We start from the raw sequence: 15,096 nt of genomic DNA, 5'->3' as shown, positions 1-15,096 counted from the left end.
CGTAATTTAACTTCATAAGTTTTATATTTGCTGTTCAGCAATCTTACATTTTGTGTAAAATGCTGATAGTTTCTTGTCCTGGCGGATGGATACAAATTGTCAGCTGAGTTCTCCAGTCGGACTACGAAATCAACTAAACGTAAACACCCCTCTGGAAGGAAGGTGTTTAGCGATAGATTCTCCTTTTATTTTTAGGTTTTCCTGCTCAAGTTTTACTCAGGTTTTGTTCACCATGGGTGCCCAGGGATGCCTGTAAGGTGTGGAGTGCGATACATGGGGCTCGACGCTAGCTTCAGCACAGAATTAAGGTGTTCAGAGGAGGTAAGAAGACTGGAACCCTACTCAGTTGATAGGAGCTGCCATTTTTAGCTGAAGATTTGCGCCTTTTTCCTCGACGCCGTTTAACGTTTTTCTCAGTTTATTGTTATGTTTTCTGAAATATCCTGATTTTCTATAATAGGAAAACTAATTTTTGGCTTCATGAATGTTTGCTGTGGTATGAAACCTTTGGTTCTGTGTCCCGTTTTCTGGAACGTTCTTGTTGTTTGTGTAAGTTGGAGCAAACCTGCTCAGGTTCGGACTTGTTCGGATTTGATCCACCCACACATCGGAAACCAGAGTATAAAACCGTCTGGGTCTTCAAAGAAAACCATTGCTTGATGTTTCATCACCCACTTTTGCTTAGTATAGAACACAGGACTGTTGAGTTATATCCTGTGTAAATTTCGTAACCCAGAAAATAGAGTTTGATCAAGATTTTTTACGGCATTTACAGTAACAAAGCCAAATTATACCATAAAGGTAAAAGGTATGGATACCACATAGCTTCTGCACTATAAGAATAACTTAAACATGAAAAATGTATAAAACTTTTGCTTCGTGTATGCTTTGGGTTATGCAAGTCCCTCAGAAATTTCATAATGGTGGATAATTTTTGAAGTGTCATCCTCTCTCCTCCCCAGTATATAATCAATATTTGTTTTTCGTATTTCTGCTTTCATACCTTTCATTCTAAAGCTCTCACAGCTTTTAACATGATGATTTTTTAGTTATCCTTTGTTCTGCTTGTGTACTAGTATACTCACTATGTTTAGTCCTGTGTTTGTGTAGCCTGATTTATTAATAACACGCAGGTGCAATTGACACCACGAGAAAGACTCATGTAACTGACTGTTTTAGTGTTTAGTAAAAGTGCCTTTGCTTATGCAATATGTAAATATTCTTGTGAAATGATTTTTTAGTAACAAATTTTGCGCTGATGTTTCCAGGCTGCAGCAGGGTGGGGAGGCATTGAGCAGCGTGGAGAATGAAGCTGCTCCGTGGGTTTTGGGATGCCAAGAGGCTAGCATCAACACTTGAGGAGGCGATCGCCAAGGAAGCCAGCACCTGGAAGCCGCGGCTGCTGAAGGCCAAGGTTAACCAGGTGAGGCAGCTGTCCTTTTTTACATGTGAGAACACAAAGTATGTGGTGAATTGTATCAGTCTTGCACATACCATAACCCACAAACGTAGACATTACTGAATATTTTATGTGCATAGTTTGTAATTGCAGGCCAGAATGAATATTCAAAGAAGTGTTAGTGCATAAGCATTGAGCTAGACTATATGGTTCTTCTTTGTGTTAGATCTTTGAACAGATTTGCGTCCTTTGTACATGTATTGGGTGTAAAATGCAGGTGCTAGTGTGTGAACTAGACAGCAGGTTGAAGCCCTTTGGTCAGAACCATTGTTATCAGGAATTTTAAGCAATTTGCCTGGAGGTAAAAACTGTCTGTTACAGTATAAAGGGCTGGTAATCATGTTATATCTAATATAGGCTTTGTTTTCTAATAGCCCTTGTGTCTTGAGTTTCCATTGTGTAAGACTGTTCCATGGAGTAATATCAACAAAACCATCTGTCACTGTTGCCTGTGAACTCCTTTGTCTAGTTGCTGTAAGCTTCCAGCTGACATGAATTTCGATGGAATATTGCAGGCATATCATTTGATATTTGCATCTCAGTGTGACTACAGTATCTTCATGACCATGGCCTACCCTGCAGAGTTGATTTTTTTAATTGTTGATATTAGCAATACTGTATGTAAAATGTACACACAGTATACACAATGGACAACACACCAAAATATAATTTTTTTCTAGAAAGTGTGGACAGATTTCGTCCGTCCACAGCTCAAGTGTTGCAACACAAGTGGATTTTGCAATAGGATATACTATTTCTGGGAAGAAAAGGTTGCCTCATAGCCATGAAATGTTAGCAAATTTGCATAGTGACGACTATGTTAATGATAAGACCGACATGACTCAACACCAGGTGTGCCTTATGAAGGAAGTTCCCCAGTCGCTTGCCATCCTTTACGAACCTACCATAAAAGGAAGTGTTCACTTTAGGATGGGACTTAAGTATGAACTGTAATTGTCTGTTTTCTAGGTATGTATCCATTGTTTAGGTGACATGTACAGGTCTCAGGTGTCCAGACAGGTGAGGTTGGTCGCTGAAATCATGACAGGTAAACACTGTTATCAGCAGTGGGCACCACTACAGTGATAAGGGTACCAGTGTCGTACACAAACCCTTTTTGACGAAAACAACAGGAAAGGGGAAGAGGAAAACAAGCTCTGTACATTATCAGACTGTTTGAAAGCTCCTTCGTACGAGTTTGTATGGAACAGTGTTGCCAAGTATAGCTTTGATTGCACTAGTAGGATTGCACCAGTATTTCACAATGAAAAATTCCACACGCTGACTACAAAGAAGGCTCCACTGTATATGGTTAGCTCTGCTGTGATGGCAAATATGGACTGTTTCTCCAAATGAAGAAACTTTTGTTGCAGGCTGCTATGGTGGCTAACAGTAGAAACAGCTGGAGGTACTTTGCTGTCCATATTTGCATGTCCTACTTTTTGTGGTACAGTAATTCAATTTGGTTTCCCCAGGCCTTTTAGTTTTTCTGCTTCGCCTAGAAACTACTATGGTACCCCTGTCTTCTTTCCATAACTGTAGATATTCTTGTCCTGGAAGGTCGAGCATATGTACCAACATTGGAGAGAAAACGTTGCTTAGATGTAGGGACGCGCCCAAAGAAATGTGGATAATTGTGGCTCGTGTGAAGCCAAATTACACAATTTGGGGTGGTTTGAGGAGGGGAAATGGTTACGTGATCATGGTTACATGCACGATTGCAGCACACAGTTAATCGTTTCCTATTGCTAGTCAGCAACGTTTGACATGTACAGCAACTAAAGTACATGTAGGCTTAGTAACAGCCTTGATTTCAAGGTTGTAAAAACATTCAATAATTCAATGTGCATGTGGCAATAGAATGGCACTGTCAAGAATCCATGGGCGTATCTTAAGATATGTAAAATTTTCGTGGAGTTATGCATACGTGTTCACAGAGTGTCCAGGCGTTCTTTCAATTTAACGTCTGCAAATCTCTCCTTCTCTCTTTAAGGAATGTTGATGCGAACAATTTGTCACCATTCTCAGGACACAATGAAAACGTGAATTGTCGAAGGTTGTTGTCTGACGTACGAAGGTTGCTATGGCTTTTTTATATCCTCTAACCTTTGATCTTCTGACGTAGGTAGGAAGAGGTTACTGCCCGAGGGAATCTTTTTTGTTCAAACTTTGTACCTGATGTTTGCCTTGCATTCATTTGTGGTTCTCAAAAGTAAAGAAATTAAGTGTTTGTGCTTGCTATGCACAAATTATTTCAGGGCAAAATTTAACTTGAATTTTATAAGAAATGGGTTCTTTGTTCTTGTGTTGGTATGGTAAGAAATTTCCCGATTGAGCCCAGTGGCGCAACAGATTTTGCAGATAGTTGGTTAGAACTTTTTCAATGCAAATGTTGTTGCATGCACACAGAAATATTGTTTTTTGTAGACATATACAAGTGGGTATGGAAAAATTCACTACCCACTTTGAACTGTATTTGGAGCAGCTTTTCCAAACAAGTATTGTGTAGATTTTGGCTCCGACAAAGGCTGCCTGTCAAATATGACAAATTTTGTGTGCCAAGATCCCAAAATAAACTTCTTTTGAAGCCAAGTCCTGGGCAACTTGTGTGGAGTCAGAAGTGCAGAAATCTTGGCGTCCACCCAAGTCTATCCTTCCTTCCCATTGGTGGAGGACTGCCCTGGGTAAACTCCTTTACCTGAGCACACAGGCTTCACGTGATTGGCTCCTGATCTGGTGGGGTCACCAAGCCCCAGATACACATTGGTATTTTGGTCCCACACACTCTGTAGTGTTACTTTAAATAGCCTATACCTTAGAGGCAAACTGTTTCTTTGTGAGAACATTTGGGAAACACTGGTGCACACATGTGTGTTGTCAAACTGTGACTGTGCAGTACAAAGAGCACTCTTGATGGTGAAATAGGAATTGTAACAGGAATACTCTCAGGAGAAAACATGATCACCCATGCATGGAGCTCCTATCAGATGGGGACCCTGAAGGGTTTTGTATTTACTTGTGTGGTGACCAGTTTTTCTTGCTCAGATTTTAGATTATTATCATAGGCAGGGGAAAAGACCATACTTGTCTGCAATGGCCAGTAAAAAAAAAGCAGCTCTAGAACCAGCTGGGGTTCCTATGGAACACATGTTTATTTTTGTAACAGTGGGAGAGAATTCCAGGTTGTTTACTCTGAATGGGGCATGGAATGGGGCTCTAGTAATCGGAAAACAGGAACATTTCTTGTCATTTCTAACAGCATTTACAAGCCAAACATTGTATGTAGGATTATTACCTTGTCTAATATAATGGGGGGAGTGTTACTTGAGAGTGGTTGAGAAAACAGATAACTCTGATTAAAGCCTGATAGATTTAGACTGCCCCGCCCACCTAGGTGATTTCATGTCTCAAGAGGCTGATGCCAGTGATGGAATGAAAAGATTGAATGATGGTTATAGAGGTCAGAGAAAATACATCATGAATTAGAATCATCACTGTTTTCAAGACATGTACTTTTGGTTTTTAGATAGCTATCCCAGTATGTGAACATTGTTAATCAACTCGTTTTGCTAATGTATATTGGTGGAATTTTTATTTGAGTTTTGGCTCAGACTGATCCTCAAGTGAAAGACTCAGAATCACTGAATCAGATGTCCTATTTGATCCTAACTCTAGATACATTCATGAATGGGGCCCAGGAAGGGGCAGGCTTTGTACATGACTACATCTACATAAAATGATATACTACCATTTAGTAAAACCAGATGTTTCTAAAATGAAACATGATTTGAGTTGTGGAAGAGCCTCATGTGTGATTGAAATTGCTGGTTCAGTGCAGTCCATTTCAAGGTTGATTGCCCACGCCTTCAAATATAGACTACATGTACATATCAGACATGGCTTGCTGCCATGGCGCTGTCACGGTCTGTAGAAATACATTACCTTACCACACATTGGGCTGCTTTTTAAGACCACTTGAACCATAAAAAGACGTCTCTGAGTAACCTGATATGCCCTGGAAAACTGGTATCAGTTCAAGGTCATGTTTAGGAATGGAGAAAATGGTTTCACCTCATGAGGCTTCTCATGGCAGATATATGTGGAGAAGGAGACCTCAGCCAACCGTTCACACTTACGCCACATCTTCAGAAAAGACGCTGGAGCCGCATGTTCCCCGTTTAGGAACTTTATTCGAACCGACACACAACAAACATGTTTCGCCGTGTGGCTTCCTCAGTGTTATGGGCTCGAAATGGCTACTCATTGCAGTTAGAGAAATCAAACGTGGCAGTTTGATTGATTTCAGCAATGTTGCGCAGCCCAGGTCAATTTTTGCTGTTTGGTCCCAGGTGATTAACACTAGTGTTTCAATTTGCAAACTGTCATTCAGATGTCATCTTGAGGTCATCCCAGTCAATTATGCAGCAGACTAATGTTCAGCTTTACAGCGTTTCATTTTGGAACATCCATTGCCTTAGAAGTGTAGAATTCACTACACTTTAAACTTGAGAACATGTAGCAAAATATGAAGACATTGTGTGTATTTACTGCAAAATATTATTGTGTAACGTTCACTTCAAAACAGCATAAATGTGCCTGATGAAAATGAAAATGATAGCCCATGTCTTACCACTGTGTCTTTTTTTTTCCAGGATGCAGAGATTGGTCCAAGCGAGAGAGACGAAGCCGTACGCTGGCTGGCGACACTCAGTACCAAGGTCCAGGCGTATCCTGAGACGTTTGCCATGAGCGTCAGCATCTTGGACCGCTTCCTCAATGCAGTGAAGGTGAACATTTACCAATTCCACTTATATCTCCTTGTAAATATAGCTGCCTGTCCTTAAACAGGTTGTAGCTATGATATCTCTTTCTACCTTTCATTTCATGGCATGTAAACAGTTTCAATGTTTTTGTATAGAATCATAAATCGTCAGTACTGGCTGTGTCCTCCCATAACATTTCTCTGTGCTTACTTTTCCAGGCCCGACCAAAGTACCTTCGCTGCATCAGTGTTAGTTGTTTCTTCTTGGCAGCCAAAATCAACGAAGAAGACGAGGTAGGTTTCAAACTGGGTCAATTTCAGTGTCTGTTTGAATTTGGATAGCAAATAAGATAGAGCAGATTGATACACAGAAAGATGGATATGTCATAGTTAACCTACAAATGTTGTATGACTATGAGACACAATATTTCCACATTGGCAGCAAAAGCTCCCCCTAGGAAGACAGAAGCTAAAGACATGTATGTAAAGAGAAATGTTTTAGTCACCTAAAAATTTTAGATAATGTTAGAACATTCTTGTCTTTAACAAATCTAACAATCTACCTTGAACACTTAATTTACGTACGTCTTTATAGTTTTGTTACCTCTTGAATACCTGATCATTTGTAAAACTTGTCTGGTTGGGTGGATAACTTTTGTATTGGGTATAACGAGAGATTGTTGTGTTTTCCCCAGGCCATCCCCAGTGCAGGGGAGCTGGTGCGTGTGAGTGAGTGTGGCTGTACAGCCAATGAACTGCTTCGTATGGAGAGGATCATCCTGGACAAACTGGGATGGAACCTGAAGGACGTCACCGCACTGGATTTCCTGCACATTGTAAGGAACCATAGGATGTTTTGTAATTGATGACAATGATGATAGAATGTATTTATTTTGCAACTATGCTGACCTGCTGCCATATGAAATTACAGCAAGTCTTTTTATTTTAGAATATTCTGATTCCATATGGTAATGGACTATTGCTGTTGGCATATTTTTGTGGTATAATAGAGCAGTAAAAGAAGATTACAAAAACAGCAAGGTCATGTACAACATTAGGACCAAGTTTAAGGTGTTCATACTTTTAAAAGATGTTTAACTCCATGTATTAAGAGAAAAGCTGTCAACTGCTAGTTAATTTTTGACAATTACAATGGATGAAGACATTCAAACATTTCTAATGATGGAATGTTTTGTTTCCCTCTCTAGTACCACGCCCTGCTGACCACCTATCAGCCCCAGCTGCTGGACACCTACACCTGCATGACACCCTCCCGCCACCTGGCGCACCTGACACGCAAGCTGCAGCGCTGCATGGCCTGCCACCAGGTGCTGGGCTTCCCCGGCTCCGTGGTCTCTCTCGCGCTGCTCAGCCTGGACCTGGAGATGCTCATCCCTGATTGGCTGGCTGCCACCTTCATGCTACAGAAGATGGTGAAGGTAAGATTTTTCTTTTGTGTATTGAATTTTGTAACCTACAGTCAAAACTATCCAAGAAGATCACCCAGTGGACTGAAAAATCTGGTCTTTGTGGAAAGGTGGCCACTATTGATACAATTCTTAGTTATTAGAATAAGAAGAAAAAGAAATTTAAAAAAAATTAGTTGTCGATGGGAAAAAATTCCTTATGGACCACCAAAAACTTAGTTTGGTCATGACTAGTTACTAGTCTCATGACCAGTTGGTCTTTATGTAGTGGTGGTAATTTGTACAGGTTGGACAATATATTTCTTTTACTGACCATTTTCCTTGGGACATTGACGTCAGTTTTCTTGTGATAAAGCCCGAAGATTAATAGATTTATTGTGATTGTCTGTCCAGGTTCAAAATGAGTCGCTGATCCGCTGTCGTGAGGTCATCGCGCGCCACCTAGCGGCCCAGCGGGACATGACACAGAACCTTGTCTACATCATCTCGGCACCTGCTAACAAGTCCGCCAAGCGCAAAGTGGCCCAGATCGAGGACGACGACATCTACGACGGAATCAAGCGCCTTTACGACCAGGACTGGAAGGGCGACCCCGAGACCGTCGCGGTGACGGAAGAGGTTGCCATGGTGACGGGCGGGGTAGCGTGCAGCTCGCAGCTGAGGCAGGATAGGGACGGAAACCTCTCTCCTACTTTACCTCCTCTTCAACCAATCACTGCTATGATATAGCCTGCTTTTTTTACTGTCATTTCTAACTTCACCAGAAGAACAATAGAATGTGGAACCAGATGGTACAGTCAAACCTGACATTTACAATAAGACTAAAAGTGTATATATATATACACACATGTTTGACTGTACAAGGTTTACACACTTGCACCTTATGTATAAAGTAATCAAACAGTATCAATGTATCCTCTTAGATGACAAATAGGAAAAATCTGAGAAGCTGTTTGGAAAGTGGTAAAGAAGAAGAGATGTCAGCTGTTGAGGTGGCATAGACAGTTATCGGCAGCTAGAAGTCTTTTTGTGTTGTTGGTGAAGGGTAGAAGAATAGGCTTGTCACTGGAAGAGGACTAGTCCAACGTTTCGTTCCAGACAAAAAGTCGCCATTCTTTTTGCGTCGGTATAATCAAACTAATTACTAAAACATGCTATATGCTGAAAAATTATTTATTCCCTCTTCTAATATCATGAAAAATGCAGACTTTAAAGTAAAAAGTATAGACTGTCTATTCTTTATTATGTAAATGTAAAACATTTCAGTCTCAATTCAAACATTTTTTCAAAGTTGTTTTAAACGTAAAAAGGCAAGAAAAGGCAGTAGATTGTCTGTAAAAATAAGTGTGGTGCTGTATTTAGTGCAATGCACAGTACTGTGACCTGTAACATCTATTTCATTAGGTCACCCATTCTTTGAAATAAGTAATTTCTTTCTTTCTATTTTCTCCTGAAATTCCTTAAGCAAAGTCGGAGCTGGAAAACCTTAAGAACAAAAGGAAGCACAAGTGAAAAGTTATTAAGACATTGTGTGGCAATGTGTGTAAGTTAAAACCATTGTTTGTCACATGAGATGGACCAAAATTCCACATTTTAGTCATGTTTTCACTCATGCCATTATGTTCAGTAAACTCTAAGTCTAGAATTTATGACAAAGAACCTTAATTATAACGTAAAAGGACTTTGTTTTGACTTACTTTAAGAAAAAAACAAGATATCATGGCTGGGTTGAACTTGAGTTTATGTGTAAGAAATAACAGAAAACGACAAAAAAGAAAAACATATCAAAAACATTGGCACCCTATATTGTGCGTGCCTCCTATGTTATACCCAAGCTGTTTTAAACTTGGGGCTGTATATTGTTTAAGTTGTGTGTAGGCGTGAATGTGAAACTACTGTATAAATTCTGTAAGATAGTCACAATGTTGTGTATATTGGCACCCTGTATTTGTACACTACAGATGTCTGCCTTTTCCCCTGATAAGTGATCAGTATTAACTACCAGGATTTCAACTCAAATCTGTATTTATTGTTCAATATCATTTTAGAGCCATAAAGTTTTGACGTTGTTTTACTAGTGGTAACACTCTCTGGCCTTTGACAGGAATAGACAGACTGCAAAGTTGTCCAAACTTTGCTAACAAGAGCATTTTAGGAGGCCATTGTATGAAAACTTTTACCTCATTTGCTATCTTTTAATCTTTTCACCCTGTATGGCACCCTTGTTCTTGTATCCATCCATGTTATGTTTTGTGTGAAGTACTCCATGTGTGTGAGTGAACAGTAAGTATGGTATAATAAAGGAGCTTTGATAGAACTGATTGTGTCCAGCATTCTTTACTGAACTATTGTAATTCAATAGGCCTCCTGTGCAAAACAAGATATTGATAATGATTTCTGAATCAAAACTAAACTGTATTTATAGCACAAAAATTGGGCATACCCAAATTTTCCACTGACAAACTCCAATCTTTGATTCTGAACGACATCTATCAACTTAGATGTACTTTCAAGTTTAGATAATGTTTTGCTGTCTTGTCCAGAGATACTACCCCATTGAAATCATACGCAGTTACACATTGTTCCAGTAAATGGTTTTAAAGTACTTTTGGAAGTTACAGCTTGGCACTCCTGTAGCGCTCTAAAAAGATACTGTCAAATTCATTGGCTCTGGTAAAACCTTTCGGTTGCAGTGTTAATATATTTGGGACAAAAGCATGTTGACCTCATACATGCTTTCAAACATAGTTTATTGCAACCAGGCATTCCATTCAGCAATGCTGATGTTGGGTGCCATCAAACAAACATGACAAAGATTCACATATGCACAAAGTATGTAAAAACAATGTAAATTTCTTTTAGAAACCAAACTTAGGAATAGATAAAACAGTATATACTTAAAGAGCATAGGGTAGGTCATAACTAGTATAAAAAAATTTTAGTATAATTTCATTGTAGTTCATGCACTTTTTACCTGGTATATACAAATAAAACAGTTAACAACAATAAGCCACTACCAAAAATTTAATCCATTTGACAAGATCATTTTTATACATGTACTATAATGTTCAACATTGTCCAGATGTGGTTTCGTTGTCTTGGCAACAGGATGACTCGTATATAACGTTGTCCACCACGCCTTCGTCCTGTGAGACTGTCGCATAGAGATGAGCTACGTCATCGTCTACGTCATCATGAGACCGGGGTTGGGTGTATTCTGGCTCAACGTGTCTGGGGAAAATAAAACAAAGTGAAGAATTCCGAAATGAATATATCTTATCTTATCCACTGCACAAATCTCGTACAACTCAAACTGGACATTATATGTTGCCATAAGGCATTGAGCCAAGTTTTCTTTTTAAGTCGTTAGGTTGACTATTTTCTATGGACTTGAGAAAGAAACTCTCTTACAGAAATTCTTCCGTAAAAGACCTACAGAATCTCACCTTAGTGACAGTGGTGTGTATGTATGATCAGTCTGATTATACAGAGTACAGTCCACTACTGCTGCATCTCCGGAAGGTGCATTCTGATTGGCTGATGTAATGGGAAGTTCTCCCATATTGGCTGACTGAAATTCTGGTCCCCTATTGGTTAGTAGATTCCCTGCAGTGCTGTAATTGGATGGTTGATCGTATGTCGAGTTGTCATTGGTTGGTTGTTCAGCCAATCCCTGATCGGCCACCACAGGGTTTGGTGGGATGTTGATGATAGAGGAGTAGATGACGTCACTGTAGTGTACCGGGACCTCGCCGTCTATTTCTCCGTCTTGAAGCTTGCTGTCATTCTCGAGGCACCTGGAAGATCGTTGAAGACATAGGATTGACAAAAATGTCGATTTTGACTTACTACAAATTTTTTTTATAGCTATGAGCAGAAGAAGGAAGTTAACCTCCTAGACCAGAATAATTTCTGAAACAAATATTTTGCTAAGATAAGCCTGTAGAAAACAGTAAATATTCTACATTCAAGATGGTCCAAGGATGTCAAATGCTTACCTTCGCCTCATGATAATGATTGCGATTAACACAGCGATGATAAGGACAAGTGCGGCAATGACAGCTCCGACAATAGTTCCTGTATGAGGAAAGCAGAAGTACGAAATCAACATGCAGTTTAAAAAAACTATCGCTAGGAGCGTTATTGTAAAATGACAGGATGACTATTAGTTACTAGTAGTAGTTACTGTACCTACCGATAGATGTTTTGGGAGATGGTGAGTCCGGTTGGCTGTTATCTGAAATAAAAGATTTTTAAGTGTTAATAAATGGATTTATGTTTCAGTTCTGTCACAATATAGGTACAGCAGATTTATAAAACATTATCACAAACAAAAAATACGCACCTGTACATAACGGTTTTTCCCCCTTCCAGGTCCTATCCAGCCCGCAAATCAGAACGAACGGTCCCTCTCCAGTCTCCGGGTTTTCCATGTCACCATCACATACATAAGACGCCTTATCGCCATAGAGATAGGGCGGAGAACCAGAGTATAGACGGGCATCCTCGTAGTTTGGAGGATCAGGGCACATAGTCGGGGTTTCTGTAAGGTTTTGTTTGTTAGATGTAATATGAAGCTAGAATTGAAAAGTACACTGAATAGTAGCAGTCTGTCAAAGGAGGCTGTATTTCTTTGGACTTTCCTCTTAGACCACAGCAAGTAAATTTTATGGATGACATCCTCTGCAGACTGCAAAAATAGTGCTATAGGGCGGAAAAAAAACAAGATGGGTGAAGAAAAACAAGATGGCTACATTTTCAAAAATAGGCACCATAAAGTTGTGATGAATGTTTGTAACAAGAATTAAAGGGACAAGACATGGTATCAGAGCCAACAAGTCATTCATTCCTGTATTCAAGACATGAACTGGTGTGGTAAAAGTGACACTAGTGTGGCTGGTAGACTGGTATTACCAACAAAGTTGGTAACCACATTCATGGCTTCCATATTGGTGTCACTTTTACAAATATCCAATAAGTTTCATTTCTACAACTACAGTCCTGGGTACCTTGCAAGTGTCACTTCTACAAGTACAATCATTAGGCTACAACACAACATATTTGCTCATTTTGGTACTTTATCGTCATGTTGACCATCCCTGCTGAAGAAAAAAATTCTTTTTTTTTCTGAAATCAAGCGAAAATTAATGCGCGCGCTGATGTCATCCATAGAATTTACTTGCTGTGGCCTTATGCAAATATACATCTTGAGTTGCACTACTTACCAATAACTGTCTCGAAGGAGAACGACCAAGAGAAATCGCCGCCTTCATAGCTGGAGAGAGATGAAAAGAACGGAAAGGGCCAGCTTGAGACGAGGTGCATAATGTATGATTACTTTTGGGGATATGACAACACATACAATCATCGGTATGTGATCGAATCAACAGAAATCAGTTAACATGAAAACGTTGAGTCATCAGCCAATATCTAAATCGTCATATCAACTTAAACTTACAATCTTCTAGCTTAAACTTAAGTTGTCCAAACCGATCATTTAAACGTTGGACAACTCATATCATAGCATGCAGAAAATAGTTTAAGCTCTCCATATAGCTTAGGTAGAAATGGTTTGTCATTTCGCTTTCAGTTCATTCATGTTTTTCTTTTTACTTCTCAGTTAAGAATACACACGATGTAACAGTATTCATGATACCAATGTTTTCGTTGTTTGCATTCAGCCTTGATTTTGTTATAAAGCTATTGATATCGTTGTTTTTCCTAAACGACATGGGAGTCATTAAAAAGTTTCGACGATGTGAGATTTTCCTTACGTTTGTGACGTAACTCCATTTTGCGACGATCCTGTAAATGTGGTACCAGCCGGCTGTCTCACTACAACCACCTGTCCTCCTCTGTCGTCCGTTATCTTCCCGTCATGCACGGCGGCTCTACAAATGCTGGATAGCTGGAAGAGGGGGGAGGGTAATGATTCGGAATGAAGACTTTTATTGAGCATTTTTGACACACAAGTACATGTCACAACAAAACATGCACAGTTAAGAAATACAAGGTACACTAGCTAACATCAAATAAATTCAACTTCTCCTCTCATTTTATTTTAGTAGAAATATATGAACAGATAACGTTGCGATGTCGTTGAAATATGAATTTTGTCTATAATGTTTAACACGATAATTAGTGTTCATTTCAGTGTTTAGCAGGGATATAATTTACTGTATTTCCGTCTTGACCAAGCAACTAACCGACATGTGCCCTTGACGTGACTCGTGGATGTCTTCCAAATGACTTGCAAATTTCAGCTAATATATTTGCTAGGAACATTAACAACGCGTTAAAACGATGTATCCAACAAATCGCATATACTAAAGAGTGCCGATGTTTACGTGCACCCTCGTTAATGCTATGCGACTACTTTTACCTTTGCCTTTACGTTAAATAATGTCATGACGAATGATTTCACTTCGCATCCTTACCAGGCCCTACAAGTCGAGCTTTTTTTGTAGGCATATCAGTTCTATTGCGCTCGTTTTCTTATATCCGTGCCTCGTACGAGTTTTTGTGCCACTTTGCCTGACCACAAAAAACCAAGTGCAACAGAACCGATATTGATCAATCAGATAAAAAAACTGCCGACGCATGCAGGAGGCTATGGTTTACTTACATCTCTGTACAGCCCCGTACCCCAGACGTTTGCGGTGGAAGATGACGCACAACCCGGAGGGCACATAAAGCTGAAATTTTACCACATTTTAGTTGTTATGTCAGCAGAACTTTTTGCTAGCACAATGTACGTTGGTATCATTCACTTCTGAGTGTGATCAAGAGGTCAACTCTTGAGAAAAAGAGAACAACACAGGAAAGCAAAGTCATTTGCATTAAAAGAATTCGACTGATGCCGAAGCCATTTGCTTCGAAGCTAACTGTTATGGCTAATTTCTGACAAACGTTTTATTGAATGTACACGTAGTACTAACAGACATAAAATGATTTTTTTTTACCTTGATATGTCATTCTGTAGTCCTTCGGCACTTGTGTCGCAGCTAATAGCTGGCGGGAGAAAAAAAAAACTGATGTCAGAATTTAGTTATTTATTAAATTGAACGTAAAAGACTATACGGATTATAGTTAAATCTTCTACCATATCCCGTGGAAATTACACTGATGTTAATAAGTTAGATTTCAATGGATCTGTACCGACTCCTTTCCTTTGGACATAATAAGTTACATACATAACATGTCCTTGGCCCTTCATGGCTTTCAAAGAGGTGTCTTGGAAAACGTCCATTAGATTCCATTGTCGGCCAAGCAAAAGGGTTGCACTTACAGGAAAACTATATTTGAGAACACTGTCTTTAACGCTTGTAGTTTGTATGTTTACTAATGCATAGCTTAGAACAATTATATGCGGACTCACCAGCGCCTGCCGCTGCAGATAGAACCACGTTGACTGCCAAGAAGACAACAAAAGTCGCTAAGAAACCACT

The 15,096-nt window shown here is 39.6% G+C and overlaps 2 protein-coding genes across 2 annotated transcripts; one reads left to right on the top strand and one right to left on the bottom strand.

Annotated features, from left to right (window-relative positions):
* Window positions 1–109: 109 nt before the first annotated feature.
* Window positions 110–9,965, top strand: LOC118419601 (cyclin-I-like). Its single transcript, XM_035826061.1, has 7 exons — window positions 110–321; window positions 1,269–1,423; window positions 6,112–6,246; window positions 6,441–6,515; window positions 6,917–7,057; window positions 7,430–7,660; window positions 8,042–9,965. The coding sequence occupies exons 2-7, from the start codon at window positions 1,307–1,309 to the stop codon at window positions 8,375–8,377; spliced, it is 1,035 nt and encodes a 344-aa protein (XP_035681954.1). The 5' UTR covers window positions 110–321; window positions 1,269–1,306; the 3' UTR covers window positions 8,378–9,965.
* Window positions 9,966–10,685: 720 nt separating this feature from the next.
* On the bottom strand, window positions 10,686–15,090 carry LOC118420092. Its single transcript, XM_035826795.1, has 10 exons — window positions 15,027–15,090; window positions 14,611–14,659; window positions 14,274–14,343; window positions 13,423–13,556; window positions 12,874–12,923; window positions 11,994–12,191; window positions 11,844–11,885; window positions 11,647–11,725; window positions 11,095–11,445; window positions 10,686–10,879 (listed from the first exon to the last, which is right to left on the bottom strand). The coding sequence occupies exons 3-10, from the start codon at window positions 14,337–14,339 to the stop codon at window positions 10,717–10,719; spliced, it is 1,083 nt and encodes a 360-aa protein (XP_035682688.1). The 5' UTR covers window positions 14,340–14,343; window positions 14,611–14,659; window positions 15,027–15,090; the 3' UTR covers window positions 10,686–10,716.
* Window positions 15,091–15,096: the final 6 nt, after the last annotated feature.

The sequence above is a fragment of the Branchiostoma floridae genome, chromosome 7, assembly GCF_000003815.2.
Source record: "Branchiostoma floridae strain S238N-H82 chromosome 7, Bfl_VNyyK, whole genome shotgun sequence".
NCBI lineage: Eukaryota > Metazoa > Chordata > Leptocardii > Amphioxiformes > Branchiostomatidae > Branchiostoma > Branchiostoma floridae.
This window is presented reverse-complemented; position numbering and strand designations above follow the sequence as displayed.